The sequence below is a fragment of the Somniosus microcephalus genome, chromosome 29 (assembly GCF_052327205.1).
Source record: "Somniosus microcephalus isolate GS21.2 chromosome 29, FLI_Smic_1.0, whole genome shotgun sequence".
NCBI lineage: Eukaryota > Metazoa > Chordata > Chondrichthyes > Squaliformes > Somniosidae > Somniosus > Somniosus microcephalus.
In genome coordinates, this window is record NC_141015.1 from 21,086,764 (window position 1) to 21,107,550 (window position 20,787).

The following is a 20,787-nucleotide window of genomic DNA, read 5'->3' on the forward strand; positions in this document are numbered from 1 at the left end:
TACTTTTCAAAATCATGCCATTTATAGTATGCTGTCTTTCCGTATTAGTCCTCTCAAAGTGCATCACTTCACACTTCTCTACATTGAACACCATCTGCCATGCTTCTGCCCATTTCACCATCCTGTCTATGTCATCCTGAAGTCTACCACTATCCTCATCACTATCTACTACGTTGCCAAGTTTTGTATCATCTGCAAATTTTAATGCTGCTCCTTACACCCAAGTCTAGGTCATTTATAAAAATTAAAAAGAGTAATGAACCCAAAACTGGCCCTTGGGGAATACCACTGCAAACCACCTCCCAATCTGAAAAAACCCCAATCCACCACCACCACCCTCAGCCTCCTGTATGCCGTATCCATACCACCACGTTCCCCTTAATTCCATGGGCTTCCATCTTCTTAACAAGCCTCCTGTATGGCACTTTATCGAATGCCTTCCGAACGTCCATATAAACAATATCTATATCTGTGATCGACCTTCTCTGTTACCTCAACAAATTTAATCAAGTTAGTCAAACGATTTGCCTTTAAGAAATCCATGCTGGTTCTCCTTGATTAACCCATGCCTTTCCAAATGAAAGTTTATTTTGCCCCTGATTGATGATGACCGTCCTTTGTTAACTAAATAACATAAATACGTGAACAATATTCGTACTATTTTTAAGATTTCTTGGAAAGTGGAAACAATTACAGTGATGTTCAAAGAGTGTATTTGACAAAGGAAATTTTTTTAAGCTTTCCTATCCTTTCCTATTTTTTACCAGCAGAATTCGTGTAGTTAACTCAATTAGCTGTTTAAAAAAAAAGTGGTCCAAATTACACAGAATAGGAAGGTTCTGCATGCCATTAAAAGTATCAGTCTGGTTGTGAATGTGATCTAGAATTGATTTTTGAAGTATTATCAGCTTTTAATTTTTTTTAAATTAAGATGCATTTGATGCCATGTTTATTTACTAAATCCTGCTTAACATTGTCATAAAAAATAACGTGCTACCAAGTGCACTTTCCTAAATTCTGACAAATGGTTAAGAAAACAGGAAAAAAAAGCCTATGGGGGAGAAATTCCACATGAGGGCCGTTTGGGGAACTAAGTGAAAAATGTTTGGAAAGTTAGGGCCAGGCGCTAACCTTTTCAAACATTTGTTAAATTCCCTCTTTTTGCTCCAAGAGGGAAGTGGGGCGCTAAATCAAGCCTCTTGGAGCGCAAGAGGCAGGGAATGTCCCGATCGGGGGCGAAGTGCTCAGCAGCGTCATGTGTGGCCATGCGTGGCGCTGCCGCGTTGCAGGGGCTCTACCCTGCATTAAAGGGAAGGGCCCCACGCTGCGAGCGCTGCAGGTTTCATTGTAGATTTTTGGGCCACCGGGGAGCGGGAGTGCCACACGATCAGCCCGGCACTCAAGCACGGACGCCTCGACCTGTGGCCGAAAACAATTTTTTTTAAATATCGGGATTTATTTTGGCCGGCCGCCCACCGCTCCTTTAAGTTGCACCCCGCGAGCGGCCGGCCTCACTGTTCGCGACCCCTGCAGCAGTCGGTAACATCGCCCGGTGCTGCTGCGGGGCGAGAGGGGGAAATTTTCTCCCGAGTCGCTACCGGGGCGTTTTGCCCGGAGATGACATCATGATCTCCGGGCACAGAAGATCGGGGGATACCCGGTGGCGCCTGTTGTATCCGTGTGTTAATGGAGACACGGAATGCAGGAGCTGGTTTAACAGGTGTTTACTGAACAAAGTCTGGAGGTGAACTAAAAGATACAAGACACTATACAGGCTTATATAGCCCGAGTGGCCACTACCGGCATTACAGTACACAGGGGCTCTTAAAGGCACATACACCACAGCGCCACCGCTAACCTCCTGCTGAATTTCGCGGGAGGTGCGGTTATCACCCCAGGGGGAGGGGCAAAAGCCATTTGCGCCACTGGAGGCGCAAACGAGGTGAATTTCGCCCCCTATGTGTTTACTTCACTATCTTCAGATTACCACTGGAAATGTAATAGTCTATTGGGACCACATGGCACCATCTCGTATGAAGACTTATTTATTTTTCTAGAGAAATCAGACAATAAATATATTTAAATTATGAATGTGTAAGGATAAAAAAATTTAGTTCGGAGTACAACTTTTGCACAGTTCAGTTGAGCCAAGCTTTGGGAGGTAAACCACCAGAGTATAAATGCTCGGTATTGTATGATGCATTGGAATGTTTAATTTTGTTTTAACCCACTCAGAAGCACATGTTTACTGGAAAGCTCTCACAACTGGGATTAAATTGTAGCTCGTGTAATTTCATGTTTGAAACTTGCATTTGTTCGTTATTCCATATTCATGCGGGCAATCTATATCAGATATTAAGTATTGTGATCAGTTGGTGGAAAGAGTGGTTATAGTCTCAGGTCCCATCACACCTAAGAACACAGCGGGAGTGATATTGGATTGGGCCTGAAAACGGGCACGGGGATCGCAAAGCACGATCTGCCCGCACCCGTTCAAAGTGGTGCAGGCTGCATGCAAAATTCATGCTGCCGACTCATTACAATGATTGGAACACTGAGCTCAGCGCTAAACACTCAATGGCGGCGGGGGGGTGGAAATATCAGGTGCCGTCTACTGGCCAATAAAATTTCGCCTAGGCTCTCTGCACTTCTTAAAAGGGAAGTGCTTTGTAGCAGAAGCACCTCATTATTACTGTGGATGCAGCCATGCCGCAACAGGGAAGAGAAAGGGCAAGGTGTTTCTCAGATGCAGCACAGGAGACCCTGGTGCATAGAAGACAGGTCCTCTACCTGCAGGGGGGTAGGAGGCCTTCCAGACAGATCGTCAGAGGGCAGTAGGAGGAGATAGCCCAAGCCGCTCGTGCCAGGACCTGGATCCAGTGCCCCAAAAGTTTAATGACCTCACACGAGTGGTCAAGGTGAGTGAATGCATCTTCAAATGCCATATCCCACCAACTGCACCAGTAGCCTCACACATTGCTCAATGCACCACACCCCCAACACTCACCTACCAACAATCTCTGGCAATCGCTACTCATACCTGAAGTGGGGCATTGGCGCCCTTCAGGAATTAAGGGGTTAACAATGCCGCTTGCACACTAGAAACGATTGAGACAGCGACCGGCAGAGATCAGACATGTTGACCACAAAGTTTCGATGCTTTTGAACGTTAGATGAAATTAGCTCAGAAGCACCAACCACAAACTATGGAAGTGAAACCACACGGGGCACAGCAAGACAGAAATGCAGACATGTGGTTTTACTGACGGTCACAAAATACAATAACAGGTGAGGTCATAAAGATCATGTGACAATAACATAGAGGCGAAAGATTGTGTGACGCGAGAATAGGAATTAGCCAAACAGCAACTGTGCACGCGGGCCTTAAGCCAATTAAAACAGTGTAACGGAATATGCACGAGGTTAACACGACATTTGAACGTATAAATATGTAACGCTTACTGTATAATTTTGGAGAAGTCCTTACTGGTGCGCCAGTTAGAGATTGTCTCCCCACCGGTGTATTAAAGACCATTTGACTACCGATCTAAAAACCTTGTGTCGAGTGTTGGTTTAAAATACTCCACAACATACCTCACAATCATAGCTTCACCTCACCACACACTTACCACTGCTGCAAGCCTCATACTCACATCTCACACCTTGCATAAAAGCCAGCTATTCATCCATGACAGGCACATCACCCAAACACATTGCGGCACACTCACTAAAACACTTCCCTTTCTCTTGCAGGCCAAGGTGGCTCACAACAGCCGTGAGCAGCAATCATTTATAAATTATGTTTGGAATGTTTGTTTTGTGGTGGCTCTCATTTCAGCTTTGTGACCAAGAAGACGTGATTTTCCGTGTCAAAGGGGTTGGTAAGGTGGGGAAGTGTTGAGCAACGGGGATCTGGGGTATTATTCATTGGAACCGGAGTCTGATGAGGTGCTCACGGACAGCCCGTCTGGAACGGGGACCTGCTGCCTGCCTCCTCCCTTCCTCTTCCTGAGGCGGTCGCAGAACTAGTGGCTGCGCACTCATGATGGCCAAGTTGAGGAGGATGCCGCAGACCACCACGAAAAGGGACACCCGCTCTGTTGTGTACTGAAGGGGTCCTCCCGAGAATTAAGGCAGCGGAACCGTTGCTTTAGCACCCTGATGGTTTGCTTGATCAGGTTCCCTGTGGCAGCACAGCCGTCATTATATGACTGATGGCCATGAGTGGTGAGGTTGCGGAGGAGTCGTCTTTAGCCAGGTGTAAAGCGGATAGCCCTTGTAGCCGAGCAGCCATCCTCTTGTTCGACGTGGTGGCTGGAAGATTGCTAGCACACTGGACTGGCGCAGGATGAAGGCATCATGACTGCTACCAGGATACCAGGCATTCACCATCATGATGTGCTGGGCATCGTCGCATACCAACTGCACATTAAGTGAGTGGTAGCCTTTGCGGTTGCGGAACATCTCAGGTTTGATATGTGGCACTCGCAAAGCCACTTGTGTGCAGTCGATGGCGCCCTGCACCATGGGGAAGCCCGATATCCTGGCACAGCCACATGTAAGAACATAAGAAACAGGAGCAGGAGTCGGCCCCTCGAGCCTGCTCCGCCATTCAATAAGATCATGGCTGATCCAATCTTGGCCTCAACACCACTTTCCCGCTCTCTCCCCATACCCCTTGACTCCCTTGTAGTTCAAATGTCCGTCAATCTCCACCTTGAATATATTCGGTGACTCCGCCTCCACAGCTCTCTGGGGTAGAGAATTCCAAAGATTCACGACCCTCTGAGAGAAGAAATTCCTTCTCATCTGTCTTAAATGGGCGACCCCTTATTCTGAAACTATGCCCCCTAGTTCTAGATACCCCCACTAGGGGAAACATCCTCTCAGCATCCACCCTGTCAATCCCCCTCAGAATCTTATATGTTTCAATAAGATCACCTCACATTCTTCTAAACTCCAATGAGTATAGGCCCAACCTGCTCAACCTTTCGTCATATGTCAACCCCTTCATCCCAGGAATCAACCTCGTGAACCTTCTCTGCACTGCCTCCAATGCAAATATATCCCTCCTTAAATATGGAGACCACAACTGTACGCAGTACTCCAGGTGTGGTCTCACCAGTGCCCTGTAAAGTAGCATCAAAACTTCATTTCTTTTATATTCCATACCGCTTGCAATAAAGGCCAACTTTCCATTAGCTTTCCTAATTACTTGCTGCACCTGCATGCTAAGTTTTTGTGTTTCCTGTACTGGGACCCCCAGATCCCTTTGTACCGTGGCATTTTGTACTCTCACTCCATTTAAATAATAATTTGCTTTTTCATTCTTCCTTCCAAAGTGGATAACCTCACATTTTCCCACATTATACTCCATCTGCCAAATTTTTGCCCACTCACTTAACCTATCTATATCCCTTTGCAGACTCTTTGTGTCCTCCTCACAACTTGCTAACCCCCCTATCTTTGTATCATCAGCAAATTTGGCTACAGTACTCTCAGTTCCTCCTGTTTCTCTCTGTTCAGAGAGAAGACAATGAAGTCCCTTCTCCTGGAGTACAGAGCCTCTGTGACCTCCTGGATGCAGTGATGGACGTCGAACTGGGAGATGTTAACTATGTCGCCTGCTCCAGACTGGAAGGATCTGGTGGCAAAAAATTCAGGTCCACGGTCACCTTCAGGGCCATTGGCAGCTCCGTCTTTGCCCTGCTCTGAGGCTGTAAGTCTGGTTCCAAGAGGTGGCAGAGATCTGTGACCAACTCCTTGGTGAAGCGGAGCCTCCGAATACACTGCTCCCGGCTTAAGTGCAGATAGGAGAAATGCTCTCTGAAGACCCTAGGTGGCCCTTCTACCCCTCTTCTTCCTCCCTCTGCAAGCAGCTTGTGCTCTTCGTTGCTGCCTCTGCATCATCTCCCTGTCATGCTGCAGCGTGAAGGGCACTACGAGTAGAGCCCCCATGACTGGAAGCAAGTGGTCCGAGCAGAACCCTTGAATTCAGAAGCAAGGCCTTCATCACCCCCATCATCTCATCAACTTTAAATAACCGTTGAAAGCTCCAAACAGTTGCACAAACTTACACAGAGCCAGTAGAAATCAAAAAGCAAATCACCTGAAAGTTGTCGTTGATCCCTTTAAATGCCACTGGTGGGGGGGGGGGGTGTCCCTCGTGCAGCTGAACGCATGTTCAGCTGTGCGTGCTTTGGAGAGGGCATGCAGTTGAGCGGTGACCTCCAAAATAGCAAGTCAAATCAAATCAAATCAAATCAACTTTTATTGTCATTGTTAGTGCACAAGTGCAGTACAACGAAATGTAGGCTTGCGGCTCCCGAGAGTGTACATTTGGATTAAGACATTTAAACAATCAACATACATTTGGCTTGTAGTATATTAACATAAACATAACCCTAATAAAGTGCATTGGCAGATGTGCAGGCTTTAGAGTTTATTTGTGGAGTTCAGTAGGATGACAGCCCTGGGAAAGAAGCTGTTCCTAAATCTGGTCGTACGGGTGCGAATGCATCTGTAGCGTCTCCCAGATGGCAGGAGGGTGAACAGACCGTGGCTGGGGTGGGTAGGGTCTTTGATGATGGACCGTGACCTCCGTAGACAGTGTTTCTGGTATATGTGCTCTATGGTCGGTAGCCGGGTGCCGGTAATTCGTTGGGCAGTTTTGACTACCCGCTGCAGGGCTTTCCGGTCATATTAGCTACAGCTGCCATACAGTTTGTCAGGATGCTTTCTATAGTGCAGCGGTAAAAGTTAGAGAGGATCAGGGGTGACAGGTTACATCCCTTCAGCCTCCTTAGGAAATAAAGGCGCTGCTGGGCCTTCTTCACCAGAGAGGAGGTGTTGAGTGACCAGGAGAGGTCTTCCGTGATGTGGACTCCGAGGAACTTAAAGCTGTCCACCCTTTCCACCACAGCCCCATTGATGTGGATGGGGGTGTGACTTCCGCCTTTGGTCTTCCTGAAGTCCACAATGATTTCTTTGGTTTTCTTGATGTTAAGGGCCAGGTTGTTATCGGCGCACCACTTCACGAGATGCTGGACCTCCTCCCTGTAGGCTGACTCATCGTTGTTGGTGATCTGGCCTACTACCGTGGTGTCATCCGCAAACTTGATGATGGTGTTGGAACCATTAACAGCCACACAGTCGTGGGTGAAGAGGGAGTAGAGGAGGGGGCTCAGCACGCATCCTTGTGGGGCCCCCGTGTTCAGGGTCGGGGGGGGGGGGGGAGGTGTGGTTACCTAATTTGACAGACTGGGGTCTGTGTGTTAGGAAGTCCAGGGTCCAGTTGCAGAGGGAAGTGTTCAGGCCAAGAGTTTGGAGTTTGGTGGCCAGCTTGTTGGGGACGATAGTGTTGAATGCTGAGCTGTAGTCTATGAACAGCATTCTGATGTAGGTCTCCTTACCATCTAGGTGATTCAGTGCCGAGTGTAGAGCAGTTGTGATTGCATCCTCCATTGATCTGTTTGCACGATAGGCAAACTGGTGTTGGTCAAGAGAGGCAGGAACACTGGCTTTGATGTGGGCTAAGACCAGTCTCTCGAAACACTTCATTATGATGGGTGCATCAAATTATCACTGCACGCTGATTGACATCACGATCTGCCTCATTAGTATTCTTCTGGCAAACGCAGGCAATGGCCGTGCTCCCGACCTGCCCAAAATGCCGACCGCTGCAGCCCATACCGGAAGTGGCTAGAAGTGAGGCGGCCGCCATTTTTCTGCTGAAACCTGCCTTAAATACCGGCGCTAAGAGGGGGAAGCATTTCTACATACTGTTGTAGTGATCAATAGCATGTCATTCTATAGTGGACACTAGGTGGAGCCGTAGAGCTGTATATAGCTGTATGTATAAGACTACACTACCCAGCTATATATTATATTAAGACTACATTACCCATGAGGCTAGGCTACCCACAAGGCAGCAGTCAAGATGGAAGCCTCTACAAGATGCTGTACAAGTCCACATGTGCTCAATAAAAGTAGCTAGCAAAAGCTAGCTGTGTTCATAATAAGAATGTCTATTTATTAATGAACATGACAACTGTGTTGTCAAAATTAAATAACTCAGTCCCATATTTAACAGAAGAGTGACCCAAAATGACAAAACTATTCTTCAAATGAAAGCATTAATAAAAAGAGTAATAAAAGTCAAGATTTTAAAAACAAAAGAAAATTATTAACTGTACATCTGTTAATATGGAATCATTGCTAATTAAGATAAATTTTACATAATGTTACTCACATGAAAGAAAAATTTGCCTTTGATAAATGTGTTTAAATTATAATGTCACCATTGCAGTAAGAGTCCAGATAGTATAGGAATACTCTTTTTTAAACAAACTGGGTGGAGTCTGATTATATTGAAACCCAGTCTGACTTGAATATAATTGGTGTCTGGGCCTGAACATAGATACTGCACTGTTGGGATTTTGTGTATGTGCTTTGTTCACATCTACACTATACATGCTTACACTCTGCCTGTAGTCAGACATTAAAAAAACATTAATTACAAACTCCTTTTTGATGACTGAATACTTTGTCCAAAAGTCAGCTGCTGGATAAAATTTAAAGCTATTCAAAGCTGCTTTATGCACCTTTGCCACACGCTGTTAGTTTACTATTAAAAAATCCACCGTCTACAAATTATTTTTTTAATGGGATGAAGGAATGTAACCATTCTTAAGGTTTTAATTATTTAATCTTCAGAAACTAGGAATGTAAAATTGGCAACAGTACTTCTACTAATTTCATTGGGCTGAACTGTACAAAGATTCATACATACGGAAATCAGATGGAGAACTAACACCTCATTCAGTGCAGTAAAGGTATTTAGATATGTTTACAACCGATCTTACCTTGTCCCCAGGCTGTGGCCTCATCAGAGATACTTGATCATAGCCTCTGCGAAAAAGAGCCCACAAGGCATCCAATTTTCCCTAGATAAATTATCACAACAATATTAGGTGATAAGATTTACTATTGCTTACCAAAAGGTTATCCTATTGCACTTTAGAAACGATAAACATTGGGGGTAATTTTCAACTTCAGTGAGGGCAGAAAACTGGCGGTAGCAAATTGGCCATCCGTTATACACCTCACCCGATTTTTCTTTCCATCAAAGTCAGTGGAACTGAAGTCAGTAAAATTGGTGGGCTATATAGCGGGTGGCTGATCTGCAACCACCTGTTTTCTGCCTGCACCCAAAGTGAAAATTACCCCCAACTTAAAGACCTAGTCCACATTAATCTTATATGATACCGATTATTGTCATATTTAGCACTGCACGGTTCTAGTAGTGGCTTGTGACTGGTGGTTCATGGGTCTCACATACACTGCAGGAACCAAGTGCCATTTTATATATTGTGGTCAAACAGAATAAATGGAAACTGATATTACAAAAATTCAGGTCGGAGGCTTCCCGCGAGTGCAAGCCTCCGACCTGCACTTACCTAGCGCGCCGGCTGTTGTGCTGTGGGCCCGTGTGGTATTCCGATCCTGGGCCGCCTCCAACTGCCGGCACGCAGTGCTTGCGTATCCCAGGGGCGCAGTTAGTTCGAAGCGTCCCCTGGGATCACGTGGGCCATGGAGAGCCAATGGTAGCAGGGAATGTACCCAGCGCGTACTCATGAGTGGGGACCCGAATTTCTGGGCCATTGTATTTTGAATGTTACTCAAATATATTTTACAAAATACATAAATTTATCAGAGACGATGTTTCATGTTAAATGCAGGCTACTTTCAAAGTGCGACAGATTGGGGAGAACACCATAACCAGATTTTAAGCTCGAAATTCTGATTTTTTAAAATTCTGAATGAATGATTATTATTGAATTGTTGTATATCTGTGGTAGTGTCTCACCAGCTTTTTACATATGTTCAAGCTTCTCAATGGCACAACAACTATCCCTTAGTACAGGAAACTTTGTGTTATCCGGAGGCTAAGTGTCCGGCAAGCTCGAGCCACCGGCAAAAATCAGGAGCCGTTTTGTTAGGCTTTTTTTTCCCAACAGTCAGGCTCTGGAAAGTCTCTCTGAAACTGTTGCTAAGCTACAGAGACGCTTCCAAGGTACGGGCCGACTGTTTAGAAGCTGTTGCTAAGCAACAGTGTTTGTTGTCAGATACGGAGATGAAAAGCTCCGTATGCTTCAACATTAACGCTGGTATGTCCGGCAGTTTTGAGGGAACGGCAACAGCTCGGTCCCGTCGGTGCCGGATAGCACAAAGTTTCCTGTAGTGACATCTGCTCTGGTCAATGGCCAGACACTAATTGACAGCTCGATGTTCTCAGTAGCCAGGACCGCTTCCCACTAGATCACCAAAGAAGACCCATCTGCACCACTGCATCCTGCTATACCATTGCAAGTTCATTCTAAATTAATTAATTAATTTTCTTACATGCCAAATATTGACATGTATCCACAACAGTCTGTGACATGGGCAGCATAATCCATGTGTCTGCACTATTTGGGTGATTACGTGGCACAACATTTCTTGACACAACTGGTTTAGCCATTCACCGCCAGATCTGGCTGGACCACATAAAGCACTATCGGGCCCTGCTCTCGTCTGCCAAAATTGCTCTGGAATCATTCTGGAATGCAAAGATAAACCCCAGCTTCTATTCCCTACTGCTAACCGTCTTCTTAAACCCCTCTCCCCTGTCTCCTCCACCCTCACCTCCGATAACAAATGTGAGGAGCTCATGGACTTCTTTGTCTCCAAGATTGAGACCATCCATTCAGCTGCCTCTGCCACTTCCCTTCCTTCCCCTAGCCCACCGGGCCAAACTTCCTCTAAGGTTCCCCCCTGCCCTAGCCCTGAACTGACATCTTTCTCCAGTTTCTCTCTGATCTCCCCTCATGACATCTCTGCGCTCATCTTGTCTATGAGACCCACCTCCTGCTCCCTCGACCCTGTTCCCACCAAATTGCTGACCACCCAACTTCCTTTTCTGGCTCCCATGTTAGCTGATATTGTTAATGGTTCTCTCTCCTCAGGGACTGTCTCCCTCTCCCTCAAATCTGCCGTCATCACCCCTCTCTTCAAAAAACCAAACCTTGATCCCTCCGTCCTTGCAAACTACCGCCCCATCTCCAACCTCCCTTTCCTCTCCAAAGTCCTTAAACATGTTGTTGCCTCCCAAATCTGTGACCATCTTTCCCGCAATTCCATGTTTGAATCCCTCCATTCAGGTTTCCGCCCTTGCCACAGTACCGAAACAGCTATCAAAGTCACAAATGACATCCTTTGTGACTGTGACAAAAGTAAACTATCCCTCCTCGTCCTTCTTGACTTGTCTGCAGCCTTTGACAGTTGACCACTCCATCCTTCTCCAATGCCTCTCCACCGTCGTCCAGCTGGGTGGGACTGCACTTATCTGGTTCCATTCGTATCTATCTAATCGTAACCAGAGAATCACTTGCAACGGCTTCTCTTCCCGCTCCCGCATCGTTACCTCTGGCGTCCCCCAAGGATCTATCCTTGGCCCCCTCCTATTTCTCATCTACATGCTGCCCCATGGCAACATCATCCGAAAACACAGCGTCAGTTTCCACATGTACGCTGACAACACCCAGCTCTACCTCACTACTTCTTCTCTCGACCCCTCCTCGGTGTCTAAATTGTCAGACTGCTTGTCCGACATACAGTTCTGGATGACCAAAAATTTTCTCCAATTAAATATTGGGAAAACCGAAGCCATTGTTTTTGGTCCCCACCACAAACTCCGTTCCCTAGCCACTGACTCCATCCCTCTCCCTAACATCTGACTGAAGCTGAACCACACTGTTCGCAACCTTGGTGTCATATGTGACCCTGAAATGAACTTCCGACCACATATCCTCAGCATAACAAAGACCGCCTACTTCCACCTCCGTAACATCGCCCATCTCTGCCCTTGCCTCAACTCAATCGCTGCTGAAACCCTCATCCATGCCTTTGTTACCTCTAGACTTGACTATTCCAACGCACTCCTGGCTGGCCTCCCACATTCCACCCTAGGTAAACTTGAGGTCATCCAAAACTCAGCTGCCCGTGTCCTAACTCGCACCAAGTCCCGTTCGCCCATCACCCCTATGCTCGCTGACCTACATTGGCTCCCGGTTATGTAGCGCCTCGATTTCAAAATTCTCATATTTGTTTTCCAATCCCTCCATGGCCTCGCCCCTTCCTATCTCTGTAATCTCCTTCAGCCCCACAACCCCCACCGAGATACGCTCCTCTAATTCTGCCCTCTTGAGGATCCCTGATTATAATCGTTCAACCTTTGGTGGCCATGCCTTTTGTTGCCTAGGCCCTAAGCTCTGGAATTCTCTGCCTAAACCTGTCTTTCCTCCTTTAAGACGCTTCTTAAAACCTACCTCTTTGACCAAGCTTTTGGTCACCTGCCCTAATGTGGATCGGTGTCGAATTTTTAATCTTAAAATACCCCTGTGCAGCGCCATGGGACATTTTACTACATTAAAGGCGCTATATAAATACAAGTTGTTGTTGATGGTTCACCTTACTTTTTTCATAATCAGTCCCTATTATAGTCCCTACAATATAACCAGTAGGAGAAATAAATTACCTTAACTGGTGTATACCATTTTCTCTGGTCTGGTGGCGTTCTTCGAGCTTTGTAGGGCCTAGGATCCAGTGGTTCAAACTCTTGATCTGGCATTTTGATGACTGCATTTTTGGGTTTTTCTAATTTTGCACCCTCTTCAGTTGAACCCTTGTCACCCCAGCGTACCTGACCAAAAATAAAGTTGAAATGCAGTAAGAAACAGAAATATTGGATTTAACAAATCTTTTAAAAGAGGGCAATATTTAGGAGCCACAATTCTTTTTCAAAAAAAGAGAATCCCTGTTTTTCTCCATAGTTATTAACCTGCTAATGAAATCACAGAAACAGGCAGCTTTAAAACACAAGTTCTGAGAATGCAATTTTGTTAAAGGGTCATTCATAACAGAAGAGCAAGCATTCTCTCATTTTTTTGTTTAAAAGGAGGATTTTCACCCACTTAGAACTTTCACTAAAAGTGAAGTTGCAGGCAAGTTTGAATTTTTATTAAAGTAGACGTTAAGTGCTGATGATGTCACATGTGTCCCAAAGGTTTCTTAGGAAACGTCTGAAAAATGTGAAAATGAATCTAGGCAATCCTAATGTTTGTAGGAATTATATCCAATTTAGAAATCAGAAAAGACTAACCCTATAACTTGTTTTTTTCAAATACTTTAAAACTCAAATGTTATTGTATGCAAACTACTGCCTGCATTCAAACAATATTACAACCGAATTACTGGAATAATTAAAAAATGTCAGCAAACATAATTTTACAATATCTTGCAATGCTCTATTATTAATTTGTAAAGCTAATGGCCTGAATTTTGCAGTGGTAAAGACGGCGAGACTGTCTATGTTCGCCGTCATTACCCCTCTGAAACTGGCCATAACTTCAGGATTTAGCGCATGCGAAGCCTTGTTGGAATAGGTGTAACTGGGCTTTTAATGGCATATTGATTGCTGAGCAACCGCTCTGGCCCTGAAAACCGAATTTTATATTTGGGGAATGTCAAATTTCTCCATTATGATAGAAAATTACTAGATTTTAAAAAAGTAGGCAATCAGGGGTTGGGGGTCTGCGGAGGGACCGGCAGCAGGCGGGTGATTTTGTGGGTCCTCCTAGCCATTTAAAAAACTCACCTTTAATGTTTTTGGTGCAGCCTCCAGTGGTTCCTTTAAAAACCTCTGCCTATTGGAAAACCAAAATTGGACCATGGTCCTAAATACGTTGTAAGACCCCAATTTAAATATATTAATGAGGCTCTTGCCTGTTTTGGGTGGGAGCACTGGACGCCTATTTCAAGGCCCGGTGCAAAGCTGCAACAGCTGCAAAGACAACGGGAAGTCAGTGGTGGTTCTTTTGCGATTTTCATCTCGCTCGCCACCAAAAAAACGGGGTGGTAGCCAGACAGAAATTGGCCCCAGAAATCTCCAGGAAGCTATTACTCACAGTTAGGGATGCAACTAATATTAACCAATGCCATGGCCGTTACACTGTAATTTCAGAGCTGAATTTAGAAACTGCAGTACAACTGTGGCTTCAATTTACCAATTTGAGGACACTTTGCAGGTTAGTAAAGAGATAATCTCCTACTGCTTGTGTTTTACATAGTTACTATATAACTAAACCATTGTGAAGCCATTTAATTTAACTTTAAAATTTGAGTTTTAAAAGAATCAGCAAACCACCTTTACCTTTTATAATGTTAGTAAAGACCAATTGATAGTTGGCTCATTATCATTCTGACATTGCAAAATGGAGCTTGACTTTGCTTAAGTACGAAGTGGTTTGGAGCCATCATTATAACTCAGTGCTCGCAGTGCTCTAAAGCAGGTACCAAGACCAAACCTATACCTGCAGCACAATGTGACTGTGGCACAGATGTTTCACATTTCAAATCTTAGATCATAATTAACATCTTATTTTAAAAGGCAAGAATTTTAGGACTGTTCGTATCTAGCAGGGAAGAAAATCAAAAGTTTTCCTGAACTGTTTGTAATCTTTCCAAAAATAATAGTGTGTGAATGTTTCAAATTACAAAAAGAAGCAACATAAAAACCTCCATCCTTTTAATGCCACCAACGCCTCTTCCTCCATAGTACGATGCATCAACTGTTGGCCATTTTTTCTTTGCCATGGATTCATCATCGGATTCCTGCAAAGAGACGAACAAAAGAGTTGTCAGGTGGTGGAAAATCTCACTGGAATTTCTGCCAAACTCTGAATCAGTTTAAGCAAATCTCAAACAGCAAGTGTCTTTCAATCTACATCCAAGTTGCCACAAGCCTTAACTAAAATCCAAGTGGATGTTCACACTGAAGTAAAATAAAGGATTCCTGTGTCCTGTTCGGAACTCCGTATCTCGGGAAAAAGCCAGAAAAAGCTAACACTTGGCATTTGGGATCAGCATTGATTCATGTTCTATTCACATACAAATACAGGACAACAAATTCTGATAATTCATGCCAAAAAGGGTCATTATGTGGGGACAAATGCTATATTATACTTCTGTCTACCATATCTCTGTGTGATAGTCACTGAAACACAGACCTCCCTGTAACCGTTGAAGTTTTGTACTCTTCACTCCAAGATCTTTTCAGGACTACACAGAAGTACACTTCAGTAGCACAGTGTGACAACAATCTTTTTCAAAACACTGTGTTAAAATCTTTGACCCTTGACTTTTCATAGCCCAGTTAGCACAAGGAGACGATTCTTCTGTCTGACTTGAACTCTTACTATCCCAGCTTTCCTGAAACTAAGGCATATTATTTTGCTGGGCTGAAGGGATTTAATTATACTATACTAACCAAATTGAAGTCAATAGTAGTTATTATAACTGTGGGCAACATATACGCCGATTTTATCAAAAACATCCTCGTATGTAGTTGAGTAATCAGAACAGAATTTGCATATAAGTAAATTCAGGTGCTAGCAGCTGACAATATGAACAAATTTTTCACAAAATGTAAATATAGAATCACTGTTATTAAATCAATTAACAAAGGAAATAGCTAAGCGAAGATCATATCACTTACCTCCTCATAGATTGGTGGAGGTGGTGGCTCTTTAATCACCTATAAGGAAAGAAATACAATTTACCAAACCAAGTACCTTTGTTAATTTAGTATACTAGTGAAGTTGAATGACAATTGTTTTAGTTGGATACACTTTTTCTACGAAACACTGTATTCTTTTTCAAATTAGGCATGATGGCTGCTACCTCTACTTTCACGCAACCTATATATACACAAACTATAATCCCAAATCTACTTTATTGTAAATAATATTCTAATAAACACAGGTTTCTAACATCTGGGATTATTTTACAGGTATTGGACATAAAGGTCCTCTACTCAGTTTTTTTCATAGAATCTGTTCAGCTGAACCCCACGTGGCATTTTCCGATCAGCGACAGTGTGACTTTTAGCTGGGGGAAACCACTAATCAGAGCTCAGTTATGATGCCCACAGTTTAGCCTCTTCAAACAGAAAGCGTGCCTTTTGGCCCCTGCAATGTACAAGATTTTGGGAACTCAGATATGCTGATTAGAACATCCTAGTTAATGCTGAAGAAGCACAGAAGGTGTGTTATACTGAATCATTGTTGAGGAAGTACTGTCTAAGAATTCGGTGATCTCCAGCATGGGAGTGTATCCCTTGAATTCACATGTCAGAGGGCATGACTGGGAGGAAATAACAAGGTGGCTGAACACCAACAGAAGGACATAACATGAGTTCTGGGAGAGTTTTTGTAATTTATAGAAGACTAGCAAACTATAAGTTGTAGTCAACTAATCGAATCAGGTGAGAGTCACTGTAATTAAACATGCTCACAGAGCCAGAAATGGATATGGGAGACTATAGAAGGTGACAGAGACTGTACTAAACTGGTTCACCAGACTGGTTCCTGGGTTGGGGGATTGTCCTATGAGGAGAGATTAAGTAGACTAGGCCTATATTGTCTAGAGTTTAGAACAATGAGAAGTGATCTCATTGAAACATACAATGGTAGATGCAGGGAGGATGTTTCCCGTGGCTGGGGAGTCTAGAACCAGGGGTCACAGTCTCAGAATAAGGGGTCGGCCATTTAGGACTGAGATGAGGAGAGATTTCTTCACTCAGAGGATGGTGAATCTCTGGAATTCTCTACCCCAGAGGGCTGTGGAGGCTCAGTTGTTGAGTATATTCAAGACAGAGATCGATAGATTTTTGAATACAGGAAACTTTGTGCTATCCGGCACCGACGGGACTGAGCTGTTGCCGTTCCCTCAAAACTGCCGGACAAACCAGCTCCGTATCTGGCAACAAACACTGTTGCTTAGCAACAGCTTCTAAACAGTCGGCCATACCTTGGAAGCGTCTCTGTCGCTTAGCAACAGCTTCAGAGAGACTTTGCAGAGCCTGACTGTTGAAAAAAAAGCCACGAGAAGAAAAAAAAACCTAACAAAACGGCTCCTGATTTTTGCCGGTGGCTCGAGCTTGCCGGACATTTAGCCTCCGGATAACACAAAGTTTCCTGTATTAAGGAAATCAAGGGATATGGGGATAGTGCAGGAAAGTGGAGATGGGGTAGAAGATCAGCCATGATCTTACTGAATGGCAGAGCAGGCTCGAAGGGCCAAATGGCCTACTCCTGCTCCTATTTCTTATGTTCTTAACTTCAGCAAGTGTCTCCCTGCCTTTGTAATGTTGTCTATTATACTTTATCTGATATGAAGTTTAAACTACAACAAGCAGTAGAGAATATGTTTTATGCACATTTTCTGGTTCTCAATAATACCTGACTAAAAAATATATACTCTTTTTCCCTGAACAAGTGAATATGGACTGTTCTGCACCACACGCTGCACCCATTAAATTAGATCATGGCTGGTCTGTACCTTAGCCTTTGCTCCATATCCATTGATAACAAAGATCGATGGATCTTAGTCCTGAAAGTTTGAACAAGTCAAGACAAATGACCAAGGACTGGTAAGATAGGACCAAGTCAAGATGGTGTGAGACTTGGTAGGGAACTTGGAAGTGGTGGTCTTCCTATGATTTTGCTACTCTTGTCCTTCTTGGTGGTTGAGGGGAGGAAGCTGTTGCCTGACTAGTCTATAGGTCAGTTCTCACAACTTGAGCACCAGCCCCCAGATGTTGGTAAGGAGGGTTTTGCAGGCTCAACTGAGCAGAGATTGCCTTGCTGTTATCTTGATATGGCCTAGGTTGTTGCTGATAAGTACGTCTGATTTTATTCTTATTATTGAGCTTTGTAGTGATTGTGTATAACTTTAGAGGGCAAGAATCAACCATCTGGTGTGGGACTGGAGACGCACAGGCACCCTTCCCTGAACCAGTTGGGTTTTCTGAGTTTGAATCACCAGATTCATTCAATTCAATTTTATAACTTGCCATAGTGGGATTTGGATGCACTACCTCTGGTTGCGACAATAATCACTGGCTACCATACCCATCATTTTTGCTGTTATCCCCTGTATTATATGTATGCTTAATTTGGTGAAAAACAGTAGGCTTAGATGTGACAATAAGATGAACATTTTTATGATGCTTATCAGGATGGGAGATGTCTGTGCTGGTGAATAAAACTCTTCCCATTTCAGGGGCAACCTGTGTCAGCATAAAGCACGCCCAGGCCAGATCAGACACAACACATCCACATGCAGAGTAAAGTGCCTTCTACGCTTACCCAACAAAAACTGAACCTTGACCTCAGACAAGCACTCCCTACGACACCAGTGTGACATTTTTTCCCCATTTCTCACACCTGTGACCCCTGGGTAACTTTGCCCATTCATGCTGAATTGTGGATAGTTTTGTGCTGGATTAATATTGCCCAAACCTGTTTCATATAGGGCCATTACAGCCAGCAGAAATGGGAGAGCTAGATAGGGCTGGATTTTAACCCAGGTCTCCGAGGTAAAAGTCCAGTGTCTAAACCATGCAGTTTCCCCAATTACCATTTATTTTATCCTGAAATTGTTATAGCTAATCTTTCATTTAGGTGCAAGGTTGCAAAGATGGTTCAGTACTTGGGATCTTGTATCAGCCAGAATGGCGTATCAAGTTTCTCAATATGAATATGTGTTGAGCCTGGATATTAGGCATTCACACGTAAGTTATTTCTTTATAATGTGTAGACCATCCTCATATTGAGTGAATGGAAGCCTCTGTGGTTGATGTACGTCATCTGATTAACTGCGGGTGTTTTTATTTTCGATGAATGCAGTCAATTCCACCCAAACCCTGGGGAAGCTAGCAATGCCATAAAATTGTTGAGGTCTTGCCAACTGCTTATCTATATATCTTTGGAAATAGACGTGCCTGTGTCCCATCTAAATTAGTGTGGCAGTTACCACTTGGATGCAGGTGGTTATTGTGTTTACTAGTGTTACTAATGATTGCAAAATTATCCCAGGTGACTGCAATGACTCAGTAGTAAAGAAAAATCAAACCAGCTTTGACTTTCATAGTCACAGGGAGAGCAGTTCAAGTTGCAAAGGATAACTTTACGTTAGCTGCTACCATTTCACAAACTCTGTAGGTGTCTCCCTACAGAACCTCAGCCTCCTTAAACACTTCTCTTGCTCTAGGCCAGGTAGAACATACTGACCCTTGGATGTAGTCTTCTTCAAAAAGCTTTCTTCTTGTGTTTTTGAACTTCCCAATTATTGATGTTCCTATGTCTCCCTCAATAGAATGATGGCCATCATAAGAGCAAATGCTATGCTGCTATCCTTTTCCTGGGTTTGACATAAATTGGCCCAGAATTTGCTGAAGTAGGGTCTCTTGTGGCATGCCCCGTTAGTTAGACATTTTCCCCTCACTTTTCAACTTGAAAAAATTTGGCGCTGCAAGTTGCTGAAAGTTTTTTAAAATTCGTTTATGGGATCTGGGCGTCGCTGGCAATGCCAGCACTATTGCCCATCCCTAGTTGCCCTTGAGAAGGTGGTGGTGAGCCGCCTTCTTGAACCGCTGCAGTTCGTGTGGTGAAGGTACTCCCACAGTGCTGTTAGGGAGGGACTTCCAGGATTTTGACCCAGCGACGATGAAGGATTGGCGATATACTTCCAAGTCAGGATGGTGTGTGACTTGGAGGGGAACTTGGAGGTGGTGGTGTTCCCATGCGCCTGCTGCCCTTGTCCTTCTAGGTGGAAGAGGTCGCGGGTTTGGGAGGTGCTGCCGAAGAAACCTTGGCGAGTTGCTGCAGTGCATCTTGTAGATGGTACACACTGCAGCCACGGTACGCCAGTGGTGGAGGGAGTGAATGTTTAAGGTGGTGGATGGGGTCCAATCAAGCGGGCTGCTTTGTCTTGGATGGTGTCGAGCTTCTTGAGTGTTGTTGGAACTGCACTCATCCAGGCAAGTGGAGAGTATTCCATCACACTCCTTACTTGTGCCTTGTAGATGGTGGAAAGGCTTTGGGGAGTCAGGAGGTGAGACACTCACTGCAGCATACCTAGCCTCTGACCTGCTCTTGTTGCCACAGTATTTATGTGGCTGGTCCAGTTAAGTTTCTGGTTAATGGTGACCCCCAGGATGTTGATAGTGGCGGATTCGGCGATGGCAATACCATTGAATGTCAAGGGGAAGTGGTTAGACTCTCGCTTGTTGGAGATAGTCGTTGCCTGGCACTTCTGTGGCGCGAATGTTACCTGCCACTTATCAGCCCAAGCCTGAACGTCGTCCAGGTCTTGTTGCATGCGGGCATGGACTGCTTCATTATTTGTGGAGTTGTGAATGGCGCTGAACACTGTGCAGTCATCAGCGAATATCCCCATTTCTGACCTTATGTTGGAGGGAAGGTCATTGATGAAGCAGCTGAAGATGGTTGGGCCTAGGACACTGCCCTGAGGAACTCCTGCAGCGATGTCCTGGGGCTGTGATGATTGACCTTCAATCACCACAATCATCTTCCTTTGTGTTAGGTATGACTCCAGCCAGTGGAGCATTTTCCCCTTGATTCCCATTGACTTCAGTTTTACTAGGGCTCCCTGATGCCAGACTCGGTCAAATGTTGCCTTGATGTCAAGGGCAGTCACTCTCACCTCACCTCTGGAATTCAGCTCCTTTGTCCATGTTTGGACCAAGGCTGTAATGAGGTTGGGAGCCGAGTGGTCCTGGCGGAACCCAAACTGGGCATCAGTGAGCAGGTTATTGGTGAGTAAGTGCCGCTTGATAGCACTGTCGATGACACCTTCCATCACTTTGCTGATGATTGAGAGTAG

General features: G+C 44.6%; 1 protein-coding gene across 1 annotated transcript in view; it reads right to left on the minus strand.

Annotated features, from left to right (window-relative positions):
• antxr1d (ANTXR cell adhesion molecule 1d) overlaps positions 1-20,787 on the minus strand; it is a 116,736-nt gene that overhangs the window by 33,809 nt on the left and 62,140 nt on the right. The window contains exons 14-17 of the mRNA XM_085970347.1: positions 15,596-15,634; positions 14,617-14,712; positions 12,578-12,742; positions 8,865-8,945 (exon numbers count right to left, since the gene is read on the minus strand). Of these exons, the coding sequence (XP_085826473.1) occupies positions 8,865-8,945; positions 12,578-12,742; positions 14,617-14,712; positions 15,596-15,634 (381 nt within the window). The remainder of the gene's footprint in view (positions 1-8,864; positions 8,946-12,577; positions 12,743-14,616; positions 14,713-15,595; positions 15,635-20,787) is intronic.